This window comes from Neophocaena asiaeorientalis, unplaced genomic scaffold, assembly GCF_003031525.2.
Source record: "Neophocaena asiaeorientalis asiaeorientalis breed wild unplaced genomic scaffold, Neophocaena_asiaeorientalis_V1.1 scaffold150, whole genome shotgun sequence".
Lineage (NCBI taxonomy): Eukaryota > Metazoa > Chordata > Mammalia > Artiodactyla > Phocoenidae > Neophocaena > Neophocaena asiaeorientalis.
Genome location: NW_020176571.1, coordinates 20,668,862 through 20,695,911, shown reverse-complemented (window position 1 = coordinate 20,695,911; position 27,050 = coordinate 20,668,862). Strand labels below are relative to the sequence as shown.

The window sequence follows — 27,050 nt, the reverse complement described above, 5'->3', positions numbered from 1 at the left end:
AGAAAAATAAATAAATAAAAGGAATCCAAGTTGGAAAAGAAGTAAAACTGTCACTGTTTGCAGATGACATGATACTATACATAACTAATCCTAAAGATGCCATCAGAAAACTAATAGAGCTAATCAATGAATTTGGTAAAGTTTCAGGATACAAAATTAATGCACAGAAATCTCTTGCATTCCTATACTCTAAAAACAAAAGATCAGAAAGAGAAATTAAGGAAACAATCCCATTCACCACTGCAACAAAAAGAATAAAATACCTAGGAATAAACCTACCTAAGAGGTAAAAGACCTATATACTCAGAAAAACATAATACACTGATGAAAGATATCAAAGATGACAAACAGCTGGAGAGATATACCATTTCGTGGATTGGAAGAATCAATATTGTGAAAATGACTATACTATACTACCCAAAGCAATCTACAGATTCAATGCAATCCCTATCAAATTACCAATGGCATTTTTTACAGAACTAGAACAAAAAATCTTAAAATTTGTATGGAGACACAAAAGGCCCCGAACAGCCAAAGCAATCTTGAGGGAGAAAAACAGAGCTGGAGGAATCAGACTCCCTGACTTCAGACTATACGATAAAGCTACAGTCATCAAGACGATATGGTACTGGCACAAAAACAGAAATATAGATCAACGGAACAAGATAGATAGCCCAGAGATAAACCCATGCACCTATGGTCAACTAATCTATGACAAAGGAGGCAAGGATATACAATGGAGAAGACAGTCTCTTCAATAAGTGGTGCCTGGAAAACTGGACAGCTACATGTAAAAGAGTGAAATTAGAACATTCTGTAACACCATACACAAAAATAAACTCAAAATGAATTAAAGACCTAAATGTAAGACTGGACACTATAAAACTCTTAGAGGAAACCATAGGAAGAACACTCTTTGACATAAATCACAGCAAGATCTTTTTTTACCCACCTCCTAGAGTAATGGAAATAAAAACAAAAATAAACAAATGGGACCTAACAAAACTTAAAAGCTTTTACACAGCAAAGGAAACCATAAACAAGACCAAAAGACAACCCTCAGAATGGGAGAAAATATTTGCAAACAAAGCAACGGACAAAGGATTAATCTCCAAAAAATATAAACAGCTCATGCAGCTCAATATTAAAAAAACAAACAACCCAATCACAAAATGGCCAAAGACCTAAATAGGCGTTTCTCCAAAGAAGACATACAGATGGCCAAGAAGCACATGAAAAGCTGCTCAACATCACTAATTATTAGAGAAATGCAAATCAAAACTACAATGCGGTATCACTTCACACCAGTTAGAATGGGCATCCTAAGAAAATCTACAAACAATTAATGCTGGAGAGAGTGTGGAGAAAAGGGAACCCTCTTGTGCTGTTGGTGGGAATGAAACTGATATAGCCACTATGAAGAACAGTATGGAGGTTCCTTAAGAAGCTAAAAATAGAGCTACCATACGACCCAGCAATCCCACTACTGGGCATATACCCTGAGAAGACCATAATTCAAAAAGACACATGCAGCACTGTTTACAATAGCCAGGTCATAGAAGCAACCTGAATGCCCATGACAGATGAATGGATAAAGAAAATATGGTACATATATACAATGGAATATTTCTCAGCCATAAAAAGGAATGATACTAAGTCATTTTTAGAGACATAGATGGACCTAGAGACTGTCAAACAGAGTGAAGTTAAGTCAGAAAGAGAAAAACAAATATTGTATATTAATGCATATATGTGGAATCTAGAAAAATGGTACAGATCAACCGGTTTGCAAGGCAAAAATAGAGACACAGATGTAGAGAATAAATGTATGGACACCAAGAGGGCAAAGCGGGGTGGGGGGTGGGGGTGGGATGAATTGGGAGATTGGGATTGACATGTATACACTAATATGTATAAAATGGATTACTAATAAGAACCTGCTGTGTAAAATAAATTAATTAATTTAATTTAAAAAAATAACTTCTTAAGAGCAGCAAGTGTTATACTTTAATTTCTGCCTGAGAAGAAATCTACATGGAGATATAATTTTCTTATTAACTATGTGAATCTGTGGGTAGTCTAATAGCCTTCACAGCATAAAACACTCGTTTGCACAGTCCCCAGATGATACATTATGATCTGCCTGTCCAGGGCATTTTGACCAAAGAAAATATTAGCTTTGATTTGGGACAAATTGAATGGAATAATTGTAATTTTGTTATGATAGATATTGATAGAAGAGTTTTTACCTATAGTTTTGATACTGTACAGATTAATAAAAACATTTTAGCAAATATCATTTACCTTAACGTTTAACATAACAGGCTCATTACAGAACTGTCTATGGTTTACCATTTCCTAGGAGGTAGGAAAAAAAAGAAAACATAAATCAATCATGTTTTTCCCTTAGATTTTAACGTATTTATTAACTTAATTTACACTTAAAACTTTGCATTGTGTAACAGGTGGAACTATAATTGCTAAAGTTATAGGTATCAGAAACAGGGAAAAATTGTCTACCTGAGAGTTAAGCCTTAATGAGCATCAGAATTCCAGACCTTAGGTAAATAGCAAGCCTCTGAATTCCGTTCCTGTCGTCAGTGAAATGAAGATATTAAAGCCTAGTCTGTCCTCATCGGGTTGTTGAGAAGATCAGTTCAGAAGATTAGTATGAAGATTTAGAAAAGAACAACAGTATGATAATGATAGCAATAAAGGCTGCCGTTTACTGGTACCTAATACATGAAGTAGGATTTAATTGTGAAACATTGCTGTCAAGATCGTAAAAGTGTTTGTATTTTGGTTCACAGGGACTTGTCTGTTTCTGACTCAGTGTCTTTAACAGTGTTAAGCAAATACAGCAAGTCCTTTTTTTGGTAAAGGAATCAAGTGGGAGGAGAGAACCTCAATCTATATTCTGAGCACTTAGTATTCTCAGTTTCTTATGATGCTTCATCTTTATCATCTTTGCTGGTTTCTAAAAAATCTGTATTTAGCTTGCAGCTTGCTTCTCTGTCTTGTCTCGGGGGTTATGTCAATATTTGAGTTGTTTTTAAAAATTCAAATGTTCTTCTCTGTTATAAAAGCATATCTTATAACCCAGTACAGTTTTCTTCCCACCTCTACGTTCCATTTTTAGTTATTGCTAATGAAAATTAACATTATTTTGGCAAATATAAACACATTTTATCAGTTTGGGATCACTTAATATGTTTTCAAACCATCAGACTTATTTGTAAATCTCATTTTAATAATGATAGTATTAACCAGTTATATGGCTGTTATATAATTTATTTAACCGTTTCATTAATTCTTATTGTTTAGATTTTTATAATAAATAATACGATAAACACCTGTGAAATATATTGAGTCAAAACATTCATATTCTCGTCCTTTCTTTCTCACACACACACATACACACACACACAGACATACACTCCCTGTTTTTCATATAACACAGTCACTGATGCTCCCACTTCTGATACTCAGTTGCAGAAACAGAAAACTGCCCCAGTGCTGGGAGAATACTAGCATGTGTTGAATTTAGTAAGAGACACTACAGTTTACACCACCCTCGTTTACTGTACTGTTTTGCTGGCGATTTAAAAGATTTCTTGGGTGATTTTGACTACATGACAATTTTGCCTCACGCTTTGACTGTAGAACCTTATCCTGCCCAAGATGTAACATCACTGAAATGGAGATTGTTGAATCAGATAATCTGATTTTTTAGTAAGAAGGTTGATGAATATATAGTAATATAGTTAAACTGCAGTTTAAGACAATAGATTCAATTTTACTTCTTAATAAATAGTAGACAATCTTTTTTGCTATAATTATTGTTGGAAAATAAATAGGAACAATGTAAGATGGGGATAGGATTATTGATCAGGGACATAGAACCAAATAAGACAAAAAGGATTATATAAAGGCAGCTATAAATTTCTGTGATCACATAAAATAGCAAACTTGAAGGGACACCACATAGAATTCTAGAGCTGTGAGGCACCTTAAGGCTTATTCCCTTCTAGTCATTTCATTTTAGAAATGAGTGTATACATCCTATAGACACCAGGAGGATTTAGCTAAGTAATTAGTGCCAGAGCCAAGATTGGAACCCTGATGGCCCAACGTCTAAGCCAGGGTCTTCCCACTATACTGCACTGTTTAAAAAAAGTCCTGCAAAGGCATACCAATGAAATATAAAGTATCTATGAAAATATTACTATACTGTATAATTAATTTACCTAGTTAAAATGAATGAATTTGTTTTAGTATACATTGATTAACAAACGAACATTCATTTTTCTGTTTTGGAAGACCATCATTTGGATGATGTGTCACTTTTAAAAGGCTGTACAGAGAGCTTACATTGCTGCCGTTTCCCTCCCCAACCTGCCACTTTTTCCCCCAACCTTCACACAATTTATCCCATTCTCAATGAAAAATATATCAAGGGCAGCTTTGAAGAATAGATGGAGAAAGAAAAAAGTAGAAGGGACGGTTGTGATCATTTATATCGGTATTTGTGTGCTGACTCGAGGGTCCTTCCAACACCAGTTCAGAAGATGGCCTTTTAACCACCTTGCTCAGTTCCCACACCCCCCGTTTATTTTCGCCCACATGAACGCTTGCCACAGAAGCAATGATCGCCTACGTAATGGTATTGACAAACGAAGGACTGGTTAGACAATGTCAAGTAAGTCATGACATGAAATGGGAGAATGTTTTTGTAACTTCTTCATTTCCATAAATATCCCCAGCTTTCATGGAAAATGCTCAATAAAACCAATTTGCAAATTTCCAGGTCATGCATCAGGAAAAACCAGCGTTCAAGTTCTTTCCTACCCAAATCATTTATACTTACACTTATTTCTTCGTGGTATGAATACTTCAAAATTAAAAGACAGTTTCCTTGTTTCTGATCTCTGCAGAAATAGGTGGCTGCCGCTACCAGCATTGGCTCCATCAAGAGAAAAGGAGCATATTCATCAATATGAAGCTTTAGGTCAAGGTTCAAAAAAATTAACCTGAAACAAATAAGGCGAATCTTTCTTTTCCGTGCAAGAATGGCAGAGGCCCTTTTAGGCAGAAGTGTGTCCTTGCTTTTGCATTATTTGAGAATTGAACTATATTGCTCTTGAGAACCTGAATTCAATGTATCCCTTTTCCTATAAGTATATAGGACTTATAGTTTTCCTGCATAATTTTTTTATGACTCAAATACACAACATTTAAACAATTTGTCTTCAACATATAATTCATCCTTCTGAAAAGTCATAATTTTAATTTTATTTTTTATAGAACTTCTTATTTCTATTTCATAATGATGATATGGGTGAATGAATTAAACTTGCTTTTGGATAGTAAACATAAAGACATCCATTAATACAGTAGCTATATTTAATAGTAATGTAAAGGTACGATGATGTAACACTAAATAGTGAAGTAAGACTTTCTATTGAACATCATTCAAGTTAACAAGATGATGAAATTGATAATATCTATTATTGAGAGGATATTTAATTAACATGGGGCAAACTTAGGAAAGGTTTGAAGTTTTTAATTGCTATGTTGTTGACTTGGTTTGGTTATCTTCACAACGTGCAATGATAAACCATTTCTCATTTTATCTGTATTGATTTGGATTTCAGAAAGTGGAAGGAAAAAGTTTTTCCAACCTCTCAAATTTTACTTCTGCCCAAAGTGTTGTGCTCCTTCTTTTGTTATTTAAAATCATTCCATAAGGCAGTTTCTTTCATATACATGGAAAAAAATCTGTGATGTTGCAAAGAGCAAGCTGTCTTCCCAAAGTTAGGTTTGGACATATAAAAACAAATATGATACCATTGCCAAAGAACCTCAGTATAAATTTCTGTATTCTGTATTTAAATTTCTATACTTAAATTTCTGTATTTAAATGTATTTTTAATTTGAATACTCTACATCAGCGGTCCCCAACCTTTTTGGCACCAGGGACCGGTTTTGTGGAAGACACTTTTTCCACGGACCGGGGTTGGGGGGAATGGTTCAGGCGGTAATGGGAGTGATGGGGAGCTATGGGGAGCGGCAGATGAAGCTTCCCTCGCTGGCCTGCCGCTCACCTCCTGCTGTGCCACCCGGTTCCTAACAGTCCGCAGACTGGTACCAGTCCACAGCCTGGGGATTGGGGACCCCTGCTCTGCATGGTACCAAGCATAATAAACACTCCAAAACATTTACTGAATAATTACCATACATAGGACTTAGAAGATACATCCAAGTATTATATTTATTTTAATCTAGGTAGAGAAGTATATTTATATTTTTTATGAATGTAGAGTAAATTAAATACAAAAATAATTTTTAATGGCCTACTTGTTTAAAATAATATTCAGTAGAGAAAGCCCAGGATAAAAAAATCGAGGACAAATCTCTGGAGGTTTTCTGAAAATATATTTTTCTATTTCATTTATAGTATAATAATAAAAACATTGCATTATTACTTTTAATATGGAAAATATAATGAGTAATATTTCAAGAGTCATTGTACTAAGGGCTTCATATTCATTATGAATTATTTAATTCCTTGAAGAGTTCTATGAGGTGGGAATTCCTTTATTCCAATTTTTGAGAAGAAACAACCAAGGCCTACAGTTGCATGGCCTAGGTCAGATAATAGTAGTGGGAAAACTAGCATTTAAATTCACGTCTGTCTTGATTGCAGAACTGGGGCTCTTAATCGCTCTTCCTCTCTTTTCCTGGAACTGCAAAGAATACAGGGTTTGTCTCTATGGTGTTTACATGCAGATTTGTAAGCAGTGCTGAAAAATTACAAAATGAGAAATCATAAAAGAAAACCACAGACTTTGTGAATAATAGGTTTTGTCAATGACATGCTGTTTTTGTGAGTTTCAGAACAAATAAGACAGTAAAATCGAATCTTTTCCTCCCTTTAGCTTTGTAATAAAATAGTATTTCTGGTGAGTTTTGTCGGAAATCGTGGCACGTTCACCCGAGGGTACCGAGCGGTCATCCTGGATATGGCCTTTCTCTACCATGTAGCGTATGTCCTGGTTTGCATGCTGGGCCTCTTTGTTCACGAATTCTTCTATAGCTTCCTGGTGAGTACATCTCTATGTGGATAGTCACTGCTGAAAAAAATACATAATGCTGCTGCTTCTTATGCTTCTTCCTTTGATTTTTTTTTTTTTAAGCAGAGTCTGGCATTTAGGACAAATTATGTTATTTTTAGACTTGCCTAGGAAAATCATGCATTATTATTATTTTTAGTCTTTTTCTCTGAGAAACGACATAGGTGGTACAATTCTTTATTTTCTCTCTGAGACCCATCTCTTGACCCAGGCTTTGTATAGCAGGCTGCTTTGGGTTTCAGCCAAGTCATATTTCCCTTAGAGATTCTTCAACAAGGAAAGGGATATACTTTCTTGGTACTGAATTCATTGTATTTATTTATAACAGCAAATATTTTGTGTATCTTTAGAATGGCATATAAATAAAATGAAGGGGAAAGCCAACTTAGCAAAAAGATGATGAGTTGTTTTAAGGGCAGTCTTATAGTTTTAGATTTAATATGTTGTTGTTGTTAAGCTTATTTACATATATCTATTCATTAAGTGGATTTTCAGATTTCTTCTAAAGCTGCATTTTGGTTTTGGTTTTGGTTTTTTGCTGGTTATCAGTTTTCCTTCCTACGTATATGTTCCATAGCTATAAACCAGGAGAGGAGTCAATACAAGTATATGGTAATGTTTTGAAACTCAGAGCATTACCAGGTTAGCATCATGATGCCAGAGGAACAATTTATTCATATCTTCAGCTCACAGTTGGTATGCAGAGGAGGACACTACCCAATAAAATAATCCCTGAAAACAAGCTGAAGATCTAAAAACATTATGCTGACCTGGTTTGCTTGGGTCATGAGGGGCAAATTCATTGCCTCCTGCTTCCCTGTGACCTAGCTCACCCATGTAGGAAGATTAAGTAAGAAACTAATTTTCTGTTTACCCTAAAACACTTGAAAGAGCCACAGTGAAGAGCGGATTTGTCCCTTATCAACATAAGGATACAAAATTATCTTCCAGGCAGCTAAGTTAGATTAGTATTCAGCCAGTTAAGTTAGATTAGTATTCGGCCATCAAAAGTAGACTTTTTTTTCTGATCCAAGGATCCTAATGAATTCCTTCTTTGCTCTAATTCACCACAAAAATTGCATTTTTAAAAATCTGCCTATGATAGGTAAAGGTCTATTATACCCAGCTCTTTTCCCCGACTGTAATAAATATGTAATATTTATTATAATGTTTTTTGCTTCAACCTTCTTGTCTATAAAATGGATAGGGGTAATTTGAGAGCCTAGTAATATCAAGACCCATTAAAGAAATAATATGAAAAACATGTGAAATGATACATGTAAATCTTTGTTACTTAAGGAAAGGTTTTTGACAAAATAAAGGTGTGTTTGAATTATTGTATGAGTTATTAATAGTAATGTTACTTTTAATTTATGTTAACCTTAATTTCCAGTTGCATTTTTCTCTCATCTTTTTCAAATCATACAACACTTATGCTAATTTGTTTTCATTGGGTTGGTTATAAAAAGGATATATTCCATTTTCATGTTTAGAGGGCTAGAAGAAAATTTTAATGGACATAATGTCAAAATGGTATTTAAATATATTTTTAAAATATTTTAAAAAATATATGAATTTGCATTCCCAGTTGTGTCCACAAATGCCAGTCCTTTAACCGGTAATAGGAACCACACTCTAGATTTTCCTTTGAGAAATAAACGGAAGGAACCGTTCACCTGTCCAACATCAATACCTTTGCATTCTCAAGATTCTGATTCCATGGGTATGGAATAGGGCCCAGGAATATGCATTTTCATCAAGTATCCTATGGGCTTCTGAAAACTATAAACTTTCATAAACTATCCAGAAATGATCTGGAACCATTTCCAGACCTTTTCTTTAAGCCACTGTTCAGCTGAGGGAAAATCTCCTTTCTGTCAACTAAATGCTTAAATAAGTGAAATAAGCCAGGTCAGTAATTTGGAAGCTGAACTTGCATTACTTAATTTGTCTTTAGGGAAGAATAAGGAATTTGCTTCTAAAGGTTGTATCTCCCTCCAGGAGATAAACAGATAGCAAAATAGTTAAACATATGTTTTCGTGTTTGACCGTCAAAAAACATCAGTGTCCTAAGGTGAGCAAACAAGTTAATATATTTACGGCAATTATTTGCAAGACTATAGTTAAATTGGAAAGTAACTGTATAAGCCTCAAAGCTCTGAAAGACAGAGTACAAGGCCCTGGTGTTTCTGAAGGGATGAGCGACACTGGTATTAATCATTTCAACCAGCTCACAAATTGTAATCACTCCCCATAGATAGCAGAAAACAAACCCCGGTTATTCTAATATCAAAAATACTATTCATTTCTAAACTGATACTTAAGCCTTCATTAAAGTAAATGTTAATATTGCTTTTAACCAACTTTTAATAATGAAACATGTAGTTGCGAATGTATAATTTCAACTTTAAATATAGCAATAAATAAAATTGTTCTTAAAGTTGACTGCAGATAGCAAACACATACCTAGGTTCTTGACCAGTGCCTATGGATTGTCTACTACTAAACACAAAATGGATAATAACCCATTATCCATAGAGGAAGTGAATTAACACTTGTGAATTATATTTCTGTTTATACTTCTGTTCCCAAAAGCATATACTAAAGTAATAGGTTCTGCCCTCAATCTACCTGTTTAGTAAGAAAGATGTTTGCATTTCTCAAATATTCTTAAATTTCTTACCTTTTCTATTTTAGTGAGCTCATAAAATTGAATTCACGTCATTTCACCTCTAATCCCTTGATTAAACAATCCGTTGAATGAATCCTTCAATTATTCATCACTTAGTTCCCTAATTCAGCATTCTCATGTTAGCCATTTTACATATTCTAGAAGCAACTACAGAATATCAGAAAGGCTAAAAATAGGGAATAAGTAGCTAAGTTGATTATGTATCGTATTACCATTTTTCTAAATTCAAATTTGAAGCTATGCTATTACCATGTCTTAAAAAATTGATATTACATTGGTTATGAAACCAACATACGCACATTATATATTGTGTTAGAGTTATCTTTATTGAAAAACAGTTTATTAATACATTCAAACTGGAGGAGAAATACATATTTTGGTTCATTTTTAAGTTGTTATTTATACTGTTATTCTCTCACAGGTAAATTAAAATGGCCTGCATTTGTATTTGTAATTACCTTTGTATTTATTCACCCTTTGCTTCATTGCATTTTTTTCCTTGTTTTTGTTCTCTTTGGTTTTGTAGCTTTTTGATTTAGTATATAGAGAAGAGACTCTGCTCAATGTCATAAAAAGTGTCACACGGAATGGCCGCTCCATTATTCTAACTGCAGTCCTCGCCCTCATCCTTGTCTACCTGTTTTCCATTATTGGATTCCTTTTTCTGAAGGATGACTTCACTATGGAGGTGGATAGGCTGAAAAACAGAACTCCCCTTACAGGTATTGCTGTTACCACTAAAGGAGCTTGCTCTGATGGCGGCTCTGACTGGTACATCTCTTGCTAAGAGGATCACAGATGAATGATGATGGAGGCAATGTTTTCTTCCATTCCTTTGAAAACATTTTCTTGTTCACTAAGAGCTCATGAGTGTGAAATACCCCTATGCTGTATGTTAGCTGACAGTGTGCATAGGAAAATCTTCATACAAGAAACGTCACCTGAGCTCAGTCTCAGTACAGAAGTTTCAACAGTGTTGACTGTACTCCCGGGGACAGTTGACAATTTCAGGGCAGGGTAATAGCTTTGGGATTCTTTCTCTTGGGGGATGTCTCCCCCAAGAACTTCCAGCATCATTCACAACCATTATTTCATACATGTTTGCTCACAGTACATTATATTGTACTTGAATAGTTGAAAAGCATAAATGCTTTGATTTGGAAACCATCAGATAGTCAGAAAATATGCTATAGAAAAATGCTCAAAATATTGTCATTAAGTGGCTCTGTCAGTGAATATGTGACTGTCAGAATTTCTGTATGATATTTATTTTTATTGTCTGACTGGTTAGACATCACCCATTTATACTCACTGTGATTCTTGTGGTATGAGGGGTGATTCTTTCCATCTCACTTTGGACTTTTTATATATTATGCTCCCTAATGGTTTCTTCTTTCCCCCTTTCCTACATTTTGTTGTTTTGGTTAAATTTTGTTCTTAAGTCTCTTTCCTCCTCTCCTGTTTTGCTGCATGGACATCGCAGTTCTGCACTTTGCTGGTAGTTTCTCTGGGTGATTCCACTGCCTATGGGTTGCAGAGACGGGAAACCACAAAACGACTCTCTCTTTCTTCAAACCATCAAATTTAAAAGTAGGATTTAATTAGTGGTGCTTTTAGAATATGGGACAATTAAGTGGCATTTAGATCTATTATTTAGTCTAAGTAATCAAGGCACGGAATAGAAACATCATATACATAGATGGAAAGTTATTAAACTTGAGACTGAATTTCAGACCTAGGTAGTAGTCTTTATTCACAGACACATGGTATATTTTTTGTTATGGCCTTTCTTTTTCTCCCTTAAATGTTACTTTGTCTAGAGTTTTATAGGTGTAAATATTTGGAGGAAAAGCTCATGTATATAAATACCCCCAAAACTCCACTTGTACTAAACTATCTGTGAATCATAAACTATCTGTTCTCAAAATTCTTTGTCTTAATTATTTACTAGGCATGATCACATTGAGTTATTCAGTACAGAGTGAGTCTGACACTGAAGCATCACAATTTCTGAATTCAAACGTGTACAGTCGTTATTGTTTTATGAATCTTGTAGTAAATAATTTTAATTGTGTTGTTTAAAAAGTAAATTAGTGTCCAGAGGAATGGATAAGGAAGATGTGGTACATACATACAATAGAATATTACTCATCCATAAAAAGGAACGAAATGGGGTCATTTGTAGAGATATAGATGGACCCAGAGGCTGTCATACAGAGTGAAGTAGGTCAGAAAGAGAAAAACAAATATTGTATATTAACGCATATATATGGAATCTGAAAAAATTGGTACAGGTAATCTTATTTACAAAGCTGAAATAGAGACACAGATGTCGAGAACAAATGTATGGATACCAAGGGGAATGGGGGTGGGGGATGAATTGGGAGATTGGGATTGACATATATATACTATTGATACTATGTATAAAATAGATAACTAATGAGAACCTACTGTATAGCACAGGGAACTCTACCCCGTGCTCTGTGGTGACCTAAATGAGAAGGAAATCCAAAAAAGAGGGGATACATGTGTACATATAGCTGATTCACTTTTCTGTACAGTATAAACTAACACAGTATTGTAAAGCAACTATACTCCAATAAAAAAAAGTAAGTTAGCGTCATTATATTATGAATACATTTTCTTTAGAAATATAAAAAAGTCTTCTTTCCTGTCTTTTACAAAATAGGAAGCACGAAAACTAAAATGTCAAGATCTTCACTAAAAATATTTATACATATTTATATAAAAAGTTAAACAAGAGAAAGCATTTGTAAATACTATAAAAATATGGCATGCAAGAACAGCTAACAAAGTTAAACTCTTGATTCTTCATAGACTGAGAGTTTTTGTTTCATAGAGAGTGTATGTGGTACCATGCCCTGGAAGAAGCACTCATATTTTCATAACATTTTAAATTTAATTCCTAATACTATATATTATGTCTGTGGATATGTAGCATAAAGTTTATTCTTTCAGTTATTGAAAACTATTTTCTCCCTAAGTTGAGTGAAATTATCAAACATAGCACATCTAGGGAGCAAGTGAAATTGGGTACACAGTTCTTCAGTGAATGTGAAGAAATCAGTGAACAAAGAGAGAAGGTTGAGGTTCTAGAGCTGAATGGCAGGTGCACCACAGATGGATATGAGAGCAGAGGACCAATAATTTGCAAATGGCCTTGGGAGTTTAGGACAATGCATATCCCACCTCTGACACCAGTGGAATCTGACTCTGTAGATGCAGGAGCCTGCACTTGACGGCGTTCAGGGGAATCCATGTCTTAGACAAGCCCAAGGAGTTGGCGGGAAGGTAGTGTTGACAAGCGGAGGTTCCAGTGTCTCTCCCACTGCCCCCTATTCCCCATCCTCAGTGCTGCCCTCCTGTTTCTACCCTCATTTCCTCTCCCCAGAGAATGGCAGAAACTTCCCAGGTGGCTTCCCCCCGCTCAGCCTCTCTTCTGCTTGTGCAAGTCATTCATTCCTACCACGGTTCTGATTCTGTGTCTTACGGGTTTGAAAACTTTGCTGGGCCCTGGGCTGGCTGTGGGATCCTTGGTTTAAAATCATTAGCCTAGAAGCTCTGCCTTGTCTGTGCCTTTGCTGGCCTCTGTACCTTTTGTCATAGGATTGTACCTGGAATTGCCCCCTTTACCCTCTACCTCATCTTCCTGTGTGTAAATCCTGTCTCCTCTAGATGGATCCTTCTCCAAAAACCTTTGTTTTTTCCTTTCTAGAATTCACCTCTCCCTCTCTGAACGCACTACCTCACTTTACGCTTACCCCACTCCCTCCATTCAACTATAATTATGTCTGTACCTCTCTGTATTCCCTACTTGATTGTGGGTTCTCCAAGGCCCTGACTCCGAGTCCTCAGAGCTTAGCACGAAGTCAGTAAATATTAATTAAGGGAATGGCTCCTGGGGAACACTCAGGAACCCCACCTCTCTGACCACTTGATGCTCACTCCACCCCGTGATATACCCGTCCTTTCTGCCATGCTGCCCCAGTCAGGGTGCGGGGAGGTAAAGTTTGTGGCTTCCCTTCCTCATGGACCCGAGCTCTCTCAGCTCCAGGGCTTGTGTTGGTGGCAACTCCGGGCCTGGTCTCTCTCCTCATCACACGTCCAAACTCCAGCCACCATTCCCCACTTCTGCCTTCGCCTCATCAAACAATCAGGCTAACCTTGGTGGGTGCTGCCCTGAAATGCACGTGAGTATTTCCTCAGTATATAAAAATGAACTCAATCCTCTCCCTCCACCTTCTGGACTTTCCTTGGTGGCTCCATGTGAAAAACAGATTTGAGAGGAATGAACCTCTTCATGTTGTATTTGTTACTAACAACAAAATTTGTTATATGATACTTGTTTTACACAGATAAGAAGGTTACTATTTACTTTTCTATCGGGGCCAGGGAGACAGGGGGTAAAGGTGGATCCTTGGGGACTAAGGAAGAAAAGATGCTGAACAGGGATCTGGCAGAAGATTCTTGCTTCCCTGAGATGTTTGATGGCCTGTTCCCGGGAACCCACAGTTTACCGTTAAGAGATGCCACCTCCTGCTTGCTCTAGCTCAGCCATGGGCACCAGTGGCTGAGAGCTCAGGGTTACCAGCTACACTGGGGGAACATGTTTCTGGCATTTCCAAGCCAGAGCCCTGAATGCATTTGGCCATGGGAACGTTGTTACACATGGTGGTTAGGGCCTGCAGTATTATTAGTAGTTTATCTCAGCCACTTTAGAAAGATAGAAAAGGCTTTTAGTGGGTTGGCCCATGCACCTATTCTCTATTTATAAAATTGATTCAGTAGGCAAGACTGTGTTCGGAATTCTACACTGACTTAACGAAAAACTTTAGGAACACAGCTAATTTGGAGTAATAGCACCTTTTATTTATGTGTCTTTGTAATGTGTCTGCTCATTTCTTGTCCCTTGCGTATTTGTCTCTATACCATGTCTCCATTGTGTGTTCTCAGGTAGCAATGCAGTTTCTGCTATGACTTTAACTTCAATCCTGGGAACATGTGAAAAGGACAACTGCTCACCCACAATACCAGCTTCAAATACAGGTCTGTAAAAAGGGCTTCAGGACAGCATGAACTCAATACTTCTGAAGTTATGTTTATTTGATTAAAGTTATTATAGGTTAGAGAGTTGCTCTAAAAATTTCATGGTGAGTTGAAAGAGAAGAATGGAGGGTAAAAGAACCTAAAAGTTTCAAACTAGAGAAAGGATTCTCATATCCGTCATTTTGTATCCTCACCCTGTTCCTTGCGTTATTTGTAATCATGAGAATTTATCAAATTTACCCTGTGGTACATGCTGCTAAAAATTCTGTCACCGTATTGCAAAACCATACCACACTAAGCAAGACCCTTTCCACTGTATAGCCTTTAACTAAGAATATCTTGCCTTTAACAGAAGAATCCATCCTTTAACAAAGAATGGAAAAGCATGGGTTTAGAACTCAAAAAGCTTGGTTATAATCCCTGACCTGCCACTTTCTAGGTCTATGTCTTGCATATGTTATGCAAATTTCCTGGACCTTGTTCAGATGGCTTGTCCTGAAAGAGAGGGAGGAAGGAAGGAAGGGAGGGAGGGAGGGAGAGAGGGAGATCTATCTAGGTACATGGGTAGGCAGATAGATAGATAGATAGATAGATAGATAGATAGATAGATAGGGCATATGATACTTTCCCTGCCTCCAAAGGAACAAATGGAACCATGCATATAAAAAGAATTTTTTAAACTCTAATCTGTTGTCGAAGGATGTGGCAGGAATTTGGAAACTATGGCATGTGTGAAATTTAATGAACTGTAGAAGGAATTAGTGATCTGTTTCCAGAAGCAGCAAAGATTTAGGGAGCATTTAGATATTTCAAGAGTTCTGTGTATAAAAAAGGAATAGATTTAGTCTCTGTTATGTCTACAGAGGGCAAAATCAGACTCAGAGAAAATGAGGGAAGCAAGAGTTAAGCACAGCGTAAGGATGGATTTCCCCACTTCCATCTGGAAGCACATTGTTTGGTCATAATGATAGAGCCTTTTTCCCCAAGTTGCCTTTTGCCTTAAGATGCTGGACTGTTGCTTGAAGTCCAACAAAAACAGACAGTCTCTTCTACTGACTAAATGCTCTATGACTTAAAGGGAGAATTAAACAAATGCATATGTTCCATTTCCACGTCCCAGCAGCTCAGGCACTGTAAACAGCTGCCACTCAGACTTCTTTCCCCCCTGACCTCCTGGGTACCCAGTTCAGGCCTATAAACCACAAACCAGCTCCTTCTCTACTTGTGTAGGTTTGCTGTGCTCTGAAGTTTCTAAAATCCCATTACATGCATCCCCTGGCTTATATACCTCCAATTTCTTCAGCTTCCTCACATATTACAGCGATGACTCTTCATGTAACACTCCAAGGCAAGAAGTTGAGTGGTGTGACCATGTTTAGGATGGTGCAGTTTGCAGTCACACCACACGCTTGACCCATATTTGACTGACTCTTGGCTAAAATGCCGTTCTTCACTGGTTCAGCTGTCAAGCCATAATGCCTACTCTGTGCTCACATAATTGGGAGTTTGGGATTTCAAGTATAAAACCATGCATTTATGTCTATATCTTTCTGCCGACCCATAATCCCAGGTTGTCCCAGTTTGTCCTGTTGAATAGAGGAGGGACTTCTTGACAGATGATCTCTAGGTTTCAGGTCCCTTCCAGTACTCACGTGCCATGAGGCTCATGGTATCTTTATGGATCCTGATTCTATTAAGCAGAATATTCGTTCTCTCTCACGTCATCCTCAAGTTTGATAAGCTCTAGAACACGGGTTGGCAAACCTGGGCCGTGGGGAAATATGAATTGTCACCTGTTTCTGTACACCCCTTGGGCTAAGAATGGTTGCAGCTTTTTTTTAAGTTTTTTTTTTTTCTTTAATGAAAAAGATGCAATGGAGACTGTATGTGACCCACAAAGCCTAAAATATTTACCATCTGGCTCTTAACAGAAAAAAAAATTTTGCCAACCTCAAAAGATTTTCATTAAAGGTGCTAGAAATGCTGCATGGGGACAGTGCTAAGGACAGAGTCCTTTGGTGTGTGGCCACCAGAAACGTGCTTTCAGATTAACATAGTCATTTTTGTGCATTATTCACCCACAAAGAAATCTGCCTTAAATAAACTACCATTTATCCCATGTTCCTCCTTCTTTTAAAAAATATCTCATGAGGCTCCTTCTCAAAGCCCCCTTGCCAAAGCCCAGATACATAATGTTTGCCAATATTCCCAATGTGAAGTTCGTCTGAACCCATACTGGCTTCTCTTGATCCTGACTCCTTCCCGCACTATCCCTTTAATGACGTATCTTATCTGGGGGAGCAGATCAATCTCATTTGTCAGCAGTTTGCAGAATTTGTCATAATCTCAACTTCAGATCTGCAGACGTTTTACTCTTCCCATTTTCCACAATTCAAAAAATCACAGAGAGCTATTTCAAAAACTCAGACATAGTTTAAGTAGCTGGCTAGATTTAAATAGCTCTTAGGATCTGTTGACCACCTTGAGCATCAATTTATTGTTATAAGTACTTATCTCTTTTAATTCAACATTCTTTCTCTGTGACAGAGTATGAAAAAGAGTATGTTAAAAAATTTACTTCCTTGTTAGCATGAGCATTTTAACAACATGGTCCCAAGTAGAGTAACCCTATTTCTGCCTTGCTCTTCTAAGCATTATTTCCTTTTTTTAAAAAACAAAATACACTGGGCTTCCCTGGTGGTGCAGTGGTTGAGAGTCCGCCTGCCGATGCAGGGGACACGGGTTCGTGCCCCGGTCTGGGAAGATCCCACATGCCGCGGAGTGGCTGGGCCCGTGAGCCATGGCCGCTGGGCCTGCGCGTCCAGAAGCTGTGCTCCGCAACGGGAGAGGCCTCAACAGTGAGAAGCCCGCGTACCGCAAAAAAAACAAATAACACTGTAACAGTGGTTTGATTTTAAGAGCAAAATATTGGTTTGCCAGTGAACCAAAAACAAAGCTAGTGTTCCTCCTGCCGGAGTCTATAAAGGCGGCTGACCCAGGGCCCCAGCACAGCAGCTGAGCCAGCAGTGCTCATCCAGCCCTAAGGTACAGTGAGGATGCTGCTGAAGCCCCCTCTCCGAGAATGAGATCCTCTCGGTCATACACGTATGGACACATCCCAGGATGTTGCCGCCCAACCCTGTGCAAGTCTGCAAAGCTTAGGCTTTATAGAATTTCCCAGGCATTGTTGTAGATGCTCAACCAGGTATTCTAGTGTCATTGTTTCATACAGTCTTACTCATGGTGACATTTTGATCTTGACATTTAACAGAATGAAGTGAGTGTTTTTGTAAAATAGGAATTTAGTTAAGTCAGATCAGTACAGATCCTCAATGATGATGACGATGATGATATTAATAATTATAAAAACTCTGTGTATTCATTCATTCATACAGCAATATTTGTTGACCCTCTACTGTGGGCCAGCCGCCATATTCAAGACAGCGTTGAATAAAGAAATAATCCTGGACATTATGAAACTATAAAATAGTGAGGGAAGCATAAAAAGTTACAAAATACGTGACTGCAAATGGTGCTATGATAGGTAATCACAAGAGAGCCTAGCTGTAGATAAACAGAGAGGCCCTTCTGGGGAGGGATTATTTAAACTGAGACTTGGAGGGTGAAAGGCCAAGAGAAAGAAGGAGCCGTTCTGAGCCCAGGGAACAGCATGAGTGAAGGCCCTGAAGCATGTCCAAGGATAGATAGATTCTGCTAACTATCCTCATATTATAGGTAAAAACACTGAAGGACAGAGACATTACCTTCACAGCTAGTAAATCTAGATCTCTGATTCCAAGGCCTGTGCTCCAACCTTCTAAATTTTATTGCCTCCTAATTAAAGGACTAATCTCTATAAATTATTTCTTTCCTAACCAAAATCTAGAGATGGTTAAAATTCTGCCTAATATTGCCTTCCTCATAGAATGCTTGGATAGATGTTCGTTATGCGTATTGTCTCCTGAAGGCAATTTCTTAAAAAAAAAGTAAATCTTCTCTATTATGTATTTATCAACTGGAGTTGATTCTCTCCTCTCTTCTCCAGACATTTGACAATGTCTGGAGACATTTTTGGTTGTCATAATTCTGGGAGGAGTTTTACTAGCATCTAGCAAACGAGTAGGGGCCAGGGATGCTGCTAAACATCTCACAATGCAGAGGACAACTCCCCCCCAACCAAGAATTATTCAGCCCCAAATGTCTACAGTGTTGAGGCTGAGAAAGTCTGTTCTGTCACAGGGTCTGTTTGGATATTGGTTTATACCACCGAATGCAAACGCATTACGAATGCAAACGCATTAAAGACTTCCCATAATACTGCTATCACCCGTCATTTTCACCTAATACATTACACAAAGAACAGAACTTCCCTCTTCTCTATGGACAAAAGGGGACAATTCTTCCAGTTGTATTGCCCCAGGGGCAAAGTCTGCATTTTTTTTTTTTTAGACTGACCTGAACTGGGAGCTGTGGGTATGATTTTGCAGGGAAAGCTCCCAGAGTAAGGAGGAAAGAATCCTGGAGGGATTTCAGCACTGAAGGTGTGACAGAGACACTGGTGGGATCCAGAGATGGTGGCAGTAGCTTTTCACGATTAGGGATCATTTGTAAATCAGTATTAAAAGCTACAGGAAAGTCTGTATTAATCTGCTCTTTCTTCTGTGACCTTCTTACATTTGACATGGTAAATGATAAAATCCATTTGATTGAAAACTCTGCGGATCTGACCTTGTAACCCCTGCCACCTTTAAATCTTGGCCACGTGTGTCTAACTGCAAAAGTAGAATGAAAGCCAGAACCTGGTGTTTGTGGGGCAGCTTGTGTCGCTTAGATGTAAAAATAACTTTGCTGTGTCTAAGACCAGGATGAAATTTTTTTTTAATTTACTTATTTTATTTACATTTTATTTTTTGGCTGCATTGGGTCTTCGTTGCTGCGTGCGGGTGAGCGGGGGCTACTCTTTATTGTGGTGTGCGGGCTTCTCATTGCGATGGCTTCTCTTGTTGCTGAGCACGGGCTCTAGGCTCACAGGCTTCAGTAGTTGTGGTACGCGGGCTCAGTAGTTGTGGCTCTTGGACTCTAGAGCACAGGCTCCATAGTTGTGGCACACGGGCTTAGTTGCTCCATGGCATGTGGGGTCTTCCCGGACCAGGGCTCGAACCCGTGTCCCCTGCATTGGCAGGCGGATTCTTAACCACTGCGCCACCAGGGAAGCCCCAGGATGAAATTTGAATTTGCAATCCCTAGCGTGCATTTGTGAAGGCCTTGGTTTGTTACCTAGTGGACAGCAGGTCCGCATTACAGAAGGCCCAGACACGCGCAGTAGCATGATAACAAGCCTCGGGGAGTGGAAGGCTGAGCAGCCAGCTGCTGCGGAGGCTCCGTAGGTGCGGGTAGAGTCATCCTCCCAGAGGCAGCGAATTCTCATGGCAACTGGCAACTGACTGCAGTTGAATAAAAAAACAGAAATCTTTTATTTCATTTGCTGCAGACCTCCCTGACTTCCTAGACAAAAATGTTCTCCTAAAAAAAAAACCCAAAACTGATTTTCTAGAAAAGTAAGGAGTTTTTGAGGCAAAAAAATTACTTGCAGTTATTTTCTAAGTAAAAATCATTTGAATGTACAGGATAGAAGAGGTTTACAGATGTCCGACATTTATGAGTTATTCAAATTGAATATATTTTGGTATTTTACTTTAGTAAAAAAGATTGAGGTATAGCAGAACCGGTCAGTCTTTATGTCACACTACCTTTGACTTCCTACTGGGTGCCCCGTGTTTTTAATTTTTTTTTCCTAACGTTTTTTAAAATCAGCAATTCCATATTGAGGTGATTGTGATTAAAGGTTAAGGCCAAGAAACAAGAGGTTCTCAGTTGTACTCAGAATTTCAAATATGTCTCAATGACAATCTATTGCTTCTAAGAAACCATTAAAAAAGGAATTATTTAATTGTTAAAGCAGAAAAAAATGGCATTAATAAATACTTTTATTTATGCATGTCCAGAAAAATTTAGACTAACACCTCAGATCGGGGGAAGTATTTCAGAGTCAATAGAATATATTTTTATTCCTTTCCTCATATGAGACACCCCTATTATGAACTAAGAAAAAATCCTTTCTAATACTCCTAAACTGAAAATGAGGATAATTTAACCTCATATTGTTTAAGTATAGAATTCGTTGGTTATATTAAAACTATAACTTTGCATGAGATTTGACAGCCATCTATCAATAATAATGCTAATTATGATACTTGGAATTTATTACACCCCTAAATATATGCCAAGCAATGTTCTAAGTTCTTTACATGAATATACTTAGTTCTTTTAAAATGTCTTCATACTAAAGTCTATTTCCACTAATTCTTCCTTTTTGCATGTAAACAAGGACGTGTCCTCTCACTTCTTTTATAACCACCTCTGTTTTCATCCTTACCCCCTTGCCACCATTAGCTAGATCATTATTCTTGCACCTGAAATCTTTTCCTTGCTACCATCTGTTCTCTTTCTTCTTATATACACTCTTGGGTCCTAACTGAACCTTCTTCTGCATTCTCTTATCCCCCCAAACTAATATCCTCTTAATCTCCTTCCTTTCAGTACTGAATTCTTCTATAAAACAATGGACCTACACTCTCTCCTTCAATTTCTGAATCAACCATCTTCTCTTAAACTATTTGCCATCTTCCTATGACATCTTCCTATGCTTTTCCTGATGACCTAATTGTTAAATCCAGTGACCTTTTCTTGTTTCTCATTGCCTTTGACCCTTCTGTAGCTGATGTTTTTTGATACTCTCTTCATCTTTAAATTATTGTCTTCCTTAATTCTGGATCACAGTACTCTCCCAGCTCTTGTCCTCTCTAGCCTTTTAAAAGTCTTCTTCTTCGATAAACGTAAAAATCATCTGAGATTCTTTCCATGTCTTTATCAAAGCCCCGGCATCCAGTTCTTCCTTCCAGATGGTCTGTTTCTGTGGTTTAGTGAGACCATCCTTTCCCAGGTCACCGCTGGCTGGAAGCTTCAGTCTGATACTTCACGTTGCCGTCTCCTTCATACCAAGTCCCGTCAGCTCCCGATCTTTCATCCTTTCCATTCTCACAGCCATTACTCTGGTTGAGGCTCATAGCACATCATGCCTGAATTATTGCAACTGCCTCCTAAGTGGTCTTTCTACCTCCAATTATTCTCTCCTCCTCAATTTACCCACTATATCACCACTAGGCTACTTGTCAGAAATCACTGCTTTGAATATGTCCTTCCCTACCCACAACTCAAGGTGTCCACAGTGCTCCGTTATGTGCCAACTAAAATGCAAACTCCCTAGAGCTTTTCAGAGAGCTGCCAGTTTATCTCCAGCCATATCTTACACTCCTCTACATACTGGTATTATTGGCTCTTCATCATATAAGCAATTTTTTTAACTCCGGGGCTCTCTGCCCGTGCCATGTGAAATGCCTATCTACTGCTGTCTTAGTCCATTGAGGGACTCCCCTCTCATTATCCTTAGTATTAAAAGTTCTCTCTCTATTCTGATCTCTTTGCACCGCTCTTGTGGCTTTTATTGTGTGTTAATTTGTCTTGTTATTTAAGTTCATGTTTTATCTCATACTGCTTTGCCAACTAGATGCTAAATCACCTTTCTTCTGTTTAAAATTCTCCAGTGACTCCCCATAGCTTTCAGGGTAAAGTTTAAACCCTTCAGCTTGGTGTATGATTCTCTCCATAATCTGGCCCTACCTACTTCTCTTCTTACAGCTCCCGCACTCATCTGCATATCCTAGAGGCCCTGGCATCCCAATCCACCTGCCATTCCCCAGACACTCCAGATGTGTTTTCATGCCTGTTTGCCTTCGCTCATCCCATTTTATCTGCCTGGAATGTCTTCACTGATCTTACTGGCCAACCATGCCCTCTTTCAGTATTCAGCCCAGGTGCCCCCTCCTTTAGGATGCTACCCCCGACACCCCAGCCCATGAGATGCTCATCCATCCTGCCTCCTTAGTACCCATGGTACTGCACTGCCTTTGTTCATCTACCACCCACATTTCCTAGGGGACCATAAGTTTCCTGGGGGCTGCAGCACTTTCATCTCCCCACTTGTATTTCTAGCACCTAATGCAAGGGCTCTTGATATATTGAAATGAAGCAGGTTTGGCATGAGGAGAGCTGGTTATGTAGATAGGTCTCCACAGGGTGGCATTTATTTAGGTGAATTCATCCTGACTCAGGGCCTGGCTCTCAGCCTGAAGGCCTGGGAACTTGGCTTAACATATTATGAGTAGATCCATCTCACAAAGGTAAAACCTTATTAACCAAGCTCCTAGAGGCTACTGTGTAAAACTGGCATGCCCAAGCACTAGTTATGGAGTGAGTGGACTGGACTATGGCTGACATTGACCCTGACCTGGGCACTCTCCCGCTGTTTACATTGTCACACAGAAAGCCAATTCTCTTTATGTATTTGCAGCCAATCTATTTTATTTCACAATGGCTAATCATGTGAATTGTGTGTGGATTTTACTAGCTCACCTCTTATTAAAGAGCAAACAACCTCACTTCTGAATTAGTGGGGAGAGATGGGAGCACTTTCCTGTAGCTTCCATCAACTGATTAATCTGGCACTTAATCAGTCTTTAGTAAACATTGGTGTCATATGACCAGGTAGTTGCTGATTAAATAAACGAATGCAGATCCTGCCACTGGATAGAAGATTGATTGAACATCTAACCGTGGCAAAGTAGTATATAGACATACTGCACGTGACTGCATTGCTGGAAAACCATGTATCTCTTCAAAAATTCCTTTAACTCTCATACACATTTCTGACTATTTTCTTCGCATTCTTCCTAGCCAGCACCACCACCAGGTGTCGGGGACCTAACCAAGCACTGTGCAGACTGCGCTTTCTCACTGTCTGCTCTGCCTTTCTTGCCTCTTCTGCTGTTCTGACAGCTGGCACCACAAGCTTTACTTCTTCCTCCTTTCTCCTGTCTCCAAACGCGGTTTTATTTCTTCTACTTTCTAAGTCAGAATGTGCCTTGGTGCTCACCTCTACGGGAAGTGGTCCAGCACAGACTCTGCTGGTATCTTTGATGCTGCATTTGATGCTTGCCCATCTCTGACTTCCACCCTCGTCTTGAGGAGTATGTTTTAGAAAGAAGCAGCTCTGAATAAAGGGAAAATGCCGATCCCTCGTCCATGTGATGTTGAAGTCAGCTTACAAGAAGAAAATCAACCTTTTCATAACAAAGTACCAGACAGGCTATTTGTAGTGGATCAGGTACACAAAATTATCAAGAGAAGGGTTCTCTTTCTTTTTCCTTTGGTGGTGGTTGTTTTTACATTCACACCGTGACATGCAGACTGGCTACACCATTCTAAAATTCAGTGCCACTATGGTTCTTTAATCTTGTCACAAGAAAAGTACATTTCTGCTCACTTAATTTAGGAAATCCTGATTCTAGTATCCAATTTGGTGTGAATTTTTTATTATTTTAAATGACTGAGAGATTACTACCATATTTGGTAACTATCTTTAAACAAAATAAGACTAGGAATTTTTCTGCACGTGATACTTTTTTATCTCTCTCCGTTTGTCCCTAAATATTTTCACATAAACACATTCACATAAAATAAATTATTTACATGAAATAAATTGTTTACATAAATGCATCGTGCTTCTTATCTGTAGCTCCATGCTGGTCATTCAGAAAGCTTAGACACTTACTAAAGAAATGAAATAGCATTTGCCCCAATTTGTGAGCCCTTAACTTACTATGGGTATGCCAATCTCTGTACAAAGTGTTTTACATACCTTAAATATAATCCTTAACTAACCCTCTGGAGGGTTTAGTCCTTAAACAGACCCCCCCCCCACCCATTTTACAGATGAGGACATTGAGATTAAGTAACTTGCCCAAGTCCCAGTTCTGGAACAGAGTAGAATTTAAAGCTGGGTTCACCTAGCTTCCTTGTACAAGCTCTTTCCCACCCCCCCAATACTTTTGCTTCCTGGGTGAGTTAACTGTGTTTTCAGAAGGTCTCACTGAAATCTCCCCACATCACGACAATGCACAATGAATATTAGCTTTCTTATATTCTGTCCTTTTCATTCTGTCATTTTCCACCGATGGAAGAAAAAATGATTTGGGGGTATTATATGCGTGCTTTATGAGTCTGTGTCAGTCACGGGCTTTACGGGCTGCCGCATGGAAAATAATGTGTTATATCCCTTCAGAAAACTGTGTCCTGACACAGTTATAAAGAAATAGATCTTTGACAGTACATAAGAGTGTGTTTTAAAAGCATGAGGTTGCTGTACTGTTTGACTTGTTTGTTTTTGTAGCTGCTGAGGAATATGAAGATGGAATTGAAAGAACGTGTGACACCCTCCTTATGTGCATTGTGACTGTCCTGAACCAGGGCCTCAGGAACGGCGGCGGCGTGGGAGATGTGCTGAGAAGACCCTCAAAAGAAGTAAAAGCTGGAGAAAAATGGTTTTTCAAGAAGCACATGATCTTGTTTTAACCTTTCTTAACAGCATTTACAATATGGTTTTTGTTTTCAGGGTACTGTATGTTATGTTGTTTGCTTTAACAGTATCACGGTGGCCATTGAAACCAATTCGTTGTATACTGGGATTACATAGAAACAGCTAATGTGCTAGAAATCTATGTATGTTAGTAGGGTCATGAACTCTGTACACCTTTGAACTGTGGACAGAGTTATATTCGACTATATATATTTCGACTATAGTCTTTATGGAGGAGTTGATTGTTAGGTAAATAACAGAAACCAGGCTGCCTTTTGTCTATCAGGTTTCTCGGGCATGAAGATTTACTCTTTGCCTCTGAATAGGAACAGCCTCTATTATTTATCGATGAGGAATATCAAATCTGAACAAATTCTAACAGGATTTCGTATATTCAAATGGCAAGGCTGAAAAATTTCTCATTGGATACAAGGTCTCAAGGGCCACGCTGGGAGCTTGAATAATCTCAGTCCTCCAACAGGCCAGCCATATCACGTTGTCCGTTCATCTCATGTTTCCTCATCTATGAAACATCTAGGCTATCTGATCTCTAATGTGTATTTTAATACCATTTGTCAAGTAGAAATAAGCCTGAGTTGAATGTACTTAACTCTATAAGGCCAAGAACAAAATCGACTCCAGAAATGGACGGATCATTAGATCCTCCTCGAATCTCTGATCTCTGACCTTCGGGACTGGTATTTGTCTACCTTTTGTGCAGCTTCTGGGATAGGGGCCCACTGCACCAAAATGCATTTAGCACAATGACATGTAAAGTGGTTTTTAATACACAGTAAGTCCCTCCCTTGGAGAGGAAAAGTGCAAGTCCTAGGGAATGGGAGGGGTCTGGGAACAGACTGGAAAGTTTTCCTCACAACACTTAAAGAAAACGAAGATCGGGGCTTCCCTGGTGGCGCAGTGGTTGAGAGTCTGCCTGCCGATGCAGGGGACACGGGTCCGTGCCCTGGTCCGGGAGGATCCCACATGCCGCGGAGCGGCTGGGCCCGTGAGCCATGGCCGCTGAGCCTGCGCGTCCGGAGCCTGTGCTTTGCAATGGGAGAGGCCACAGAAGTGAGAGACCCGTGTACCGAAAAAAACAAAAAAAAAAGAAAACGAAGATAGAAAGTGGGTCTCATTTTTCCAACTTGGAATACTATTCATATTTAGCAAACAATGATTGAATATATACTTTCTGCTAGACGATATGCTCAATCAACATGCCTCGAAAATGTGTGTATATGTATATATACACGATGGGCTTTTTTTAATGTTTTAAAATTTTTTATTTCAGGAACCCTTGTTTGCTGCCCGAGTGGTGTATGACCTTCTTTTTTATTTCATTGTCATCATTATCGTTCTTAACTTGATTTTTGGGGTTATCATTGATACTTTTGCGGATCTCAGAAGTGAAAAACAGAAAAAAGAAGAAATTCTAAAGACAACCTGCTTCATCTGTGGTAAGTGTTCTCCAGATACTATAATAATAGAGAAAGAAACTGCCCAGTAGAAAGGAGGGACTAGAATGATTTTTGTTTGCCATGCTTTGGGAAAAATTATTTCAAAATGAAAGCTGGACAAAATTCAGATGATGTAACTGAGAGTTGGACTGGGATACTCTGCTTCC

General features: G+C 38.4%; 1 protein-coding gene across 3 annotated transcripts in view; it reads left to right on the top strand.

The window, feature by feature from the left end:
- The window catches only part of ITPR2 (inositol 1,4,5-trisphosphate receptor type 2), a 520,017-nt gene that overhangs the window by 428,989 nt on the left and 63,978 nt on the right, over positions 1 to 27,050 (top strand). Inside the window, exons 50-54 of one of the 3 annotated variants that reach the window (XM_024733219.1) lie at positions 6,939 to 7,103; positions 10,352 to 10,547; positions 14,800 to 14,892; positions 25,241 to 25,371; positions 26,718 to 26,883. In XM_024733219.1, coding sequence (XP_024588987.1) covers positions 6,939 to 7,103; positions 10,352 to 10,547; positions 14,800 to 14,892; positions 25,241 to 25,371; positions 26,718 to 26,883 — 751 coding nt within the window. Of the gene's footprint in view, positions 1 to 6,938; positions 7,104 to 10,351; positions 10,548 to 14,799; positions 14,893 to 25,240; positions 25,372 to 26,717; positions 26,884 to 27,050 lie in introns of those variants that run through there. The other 2 variants (XM_024733221.1, XR_003001564.1) reach the window with 2 other exon arrangements.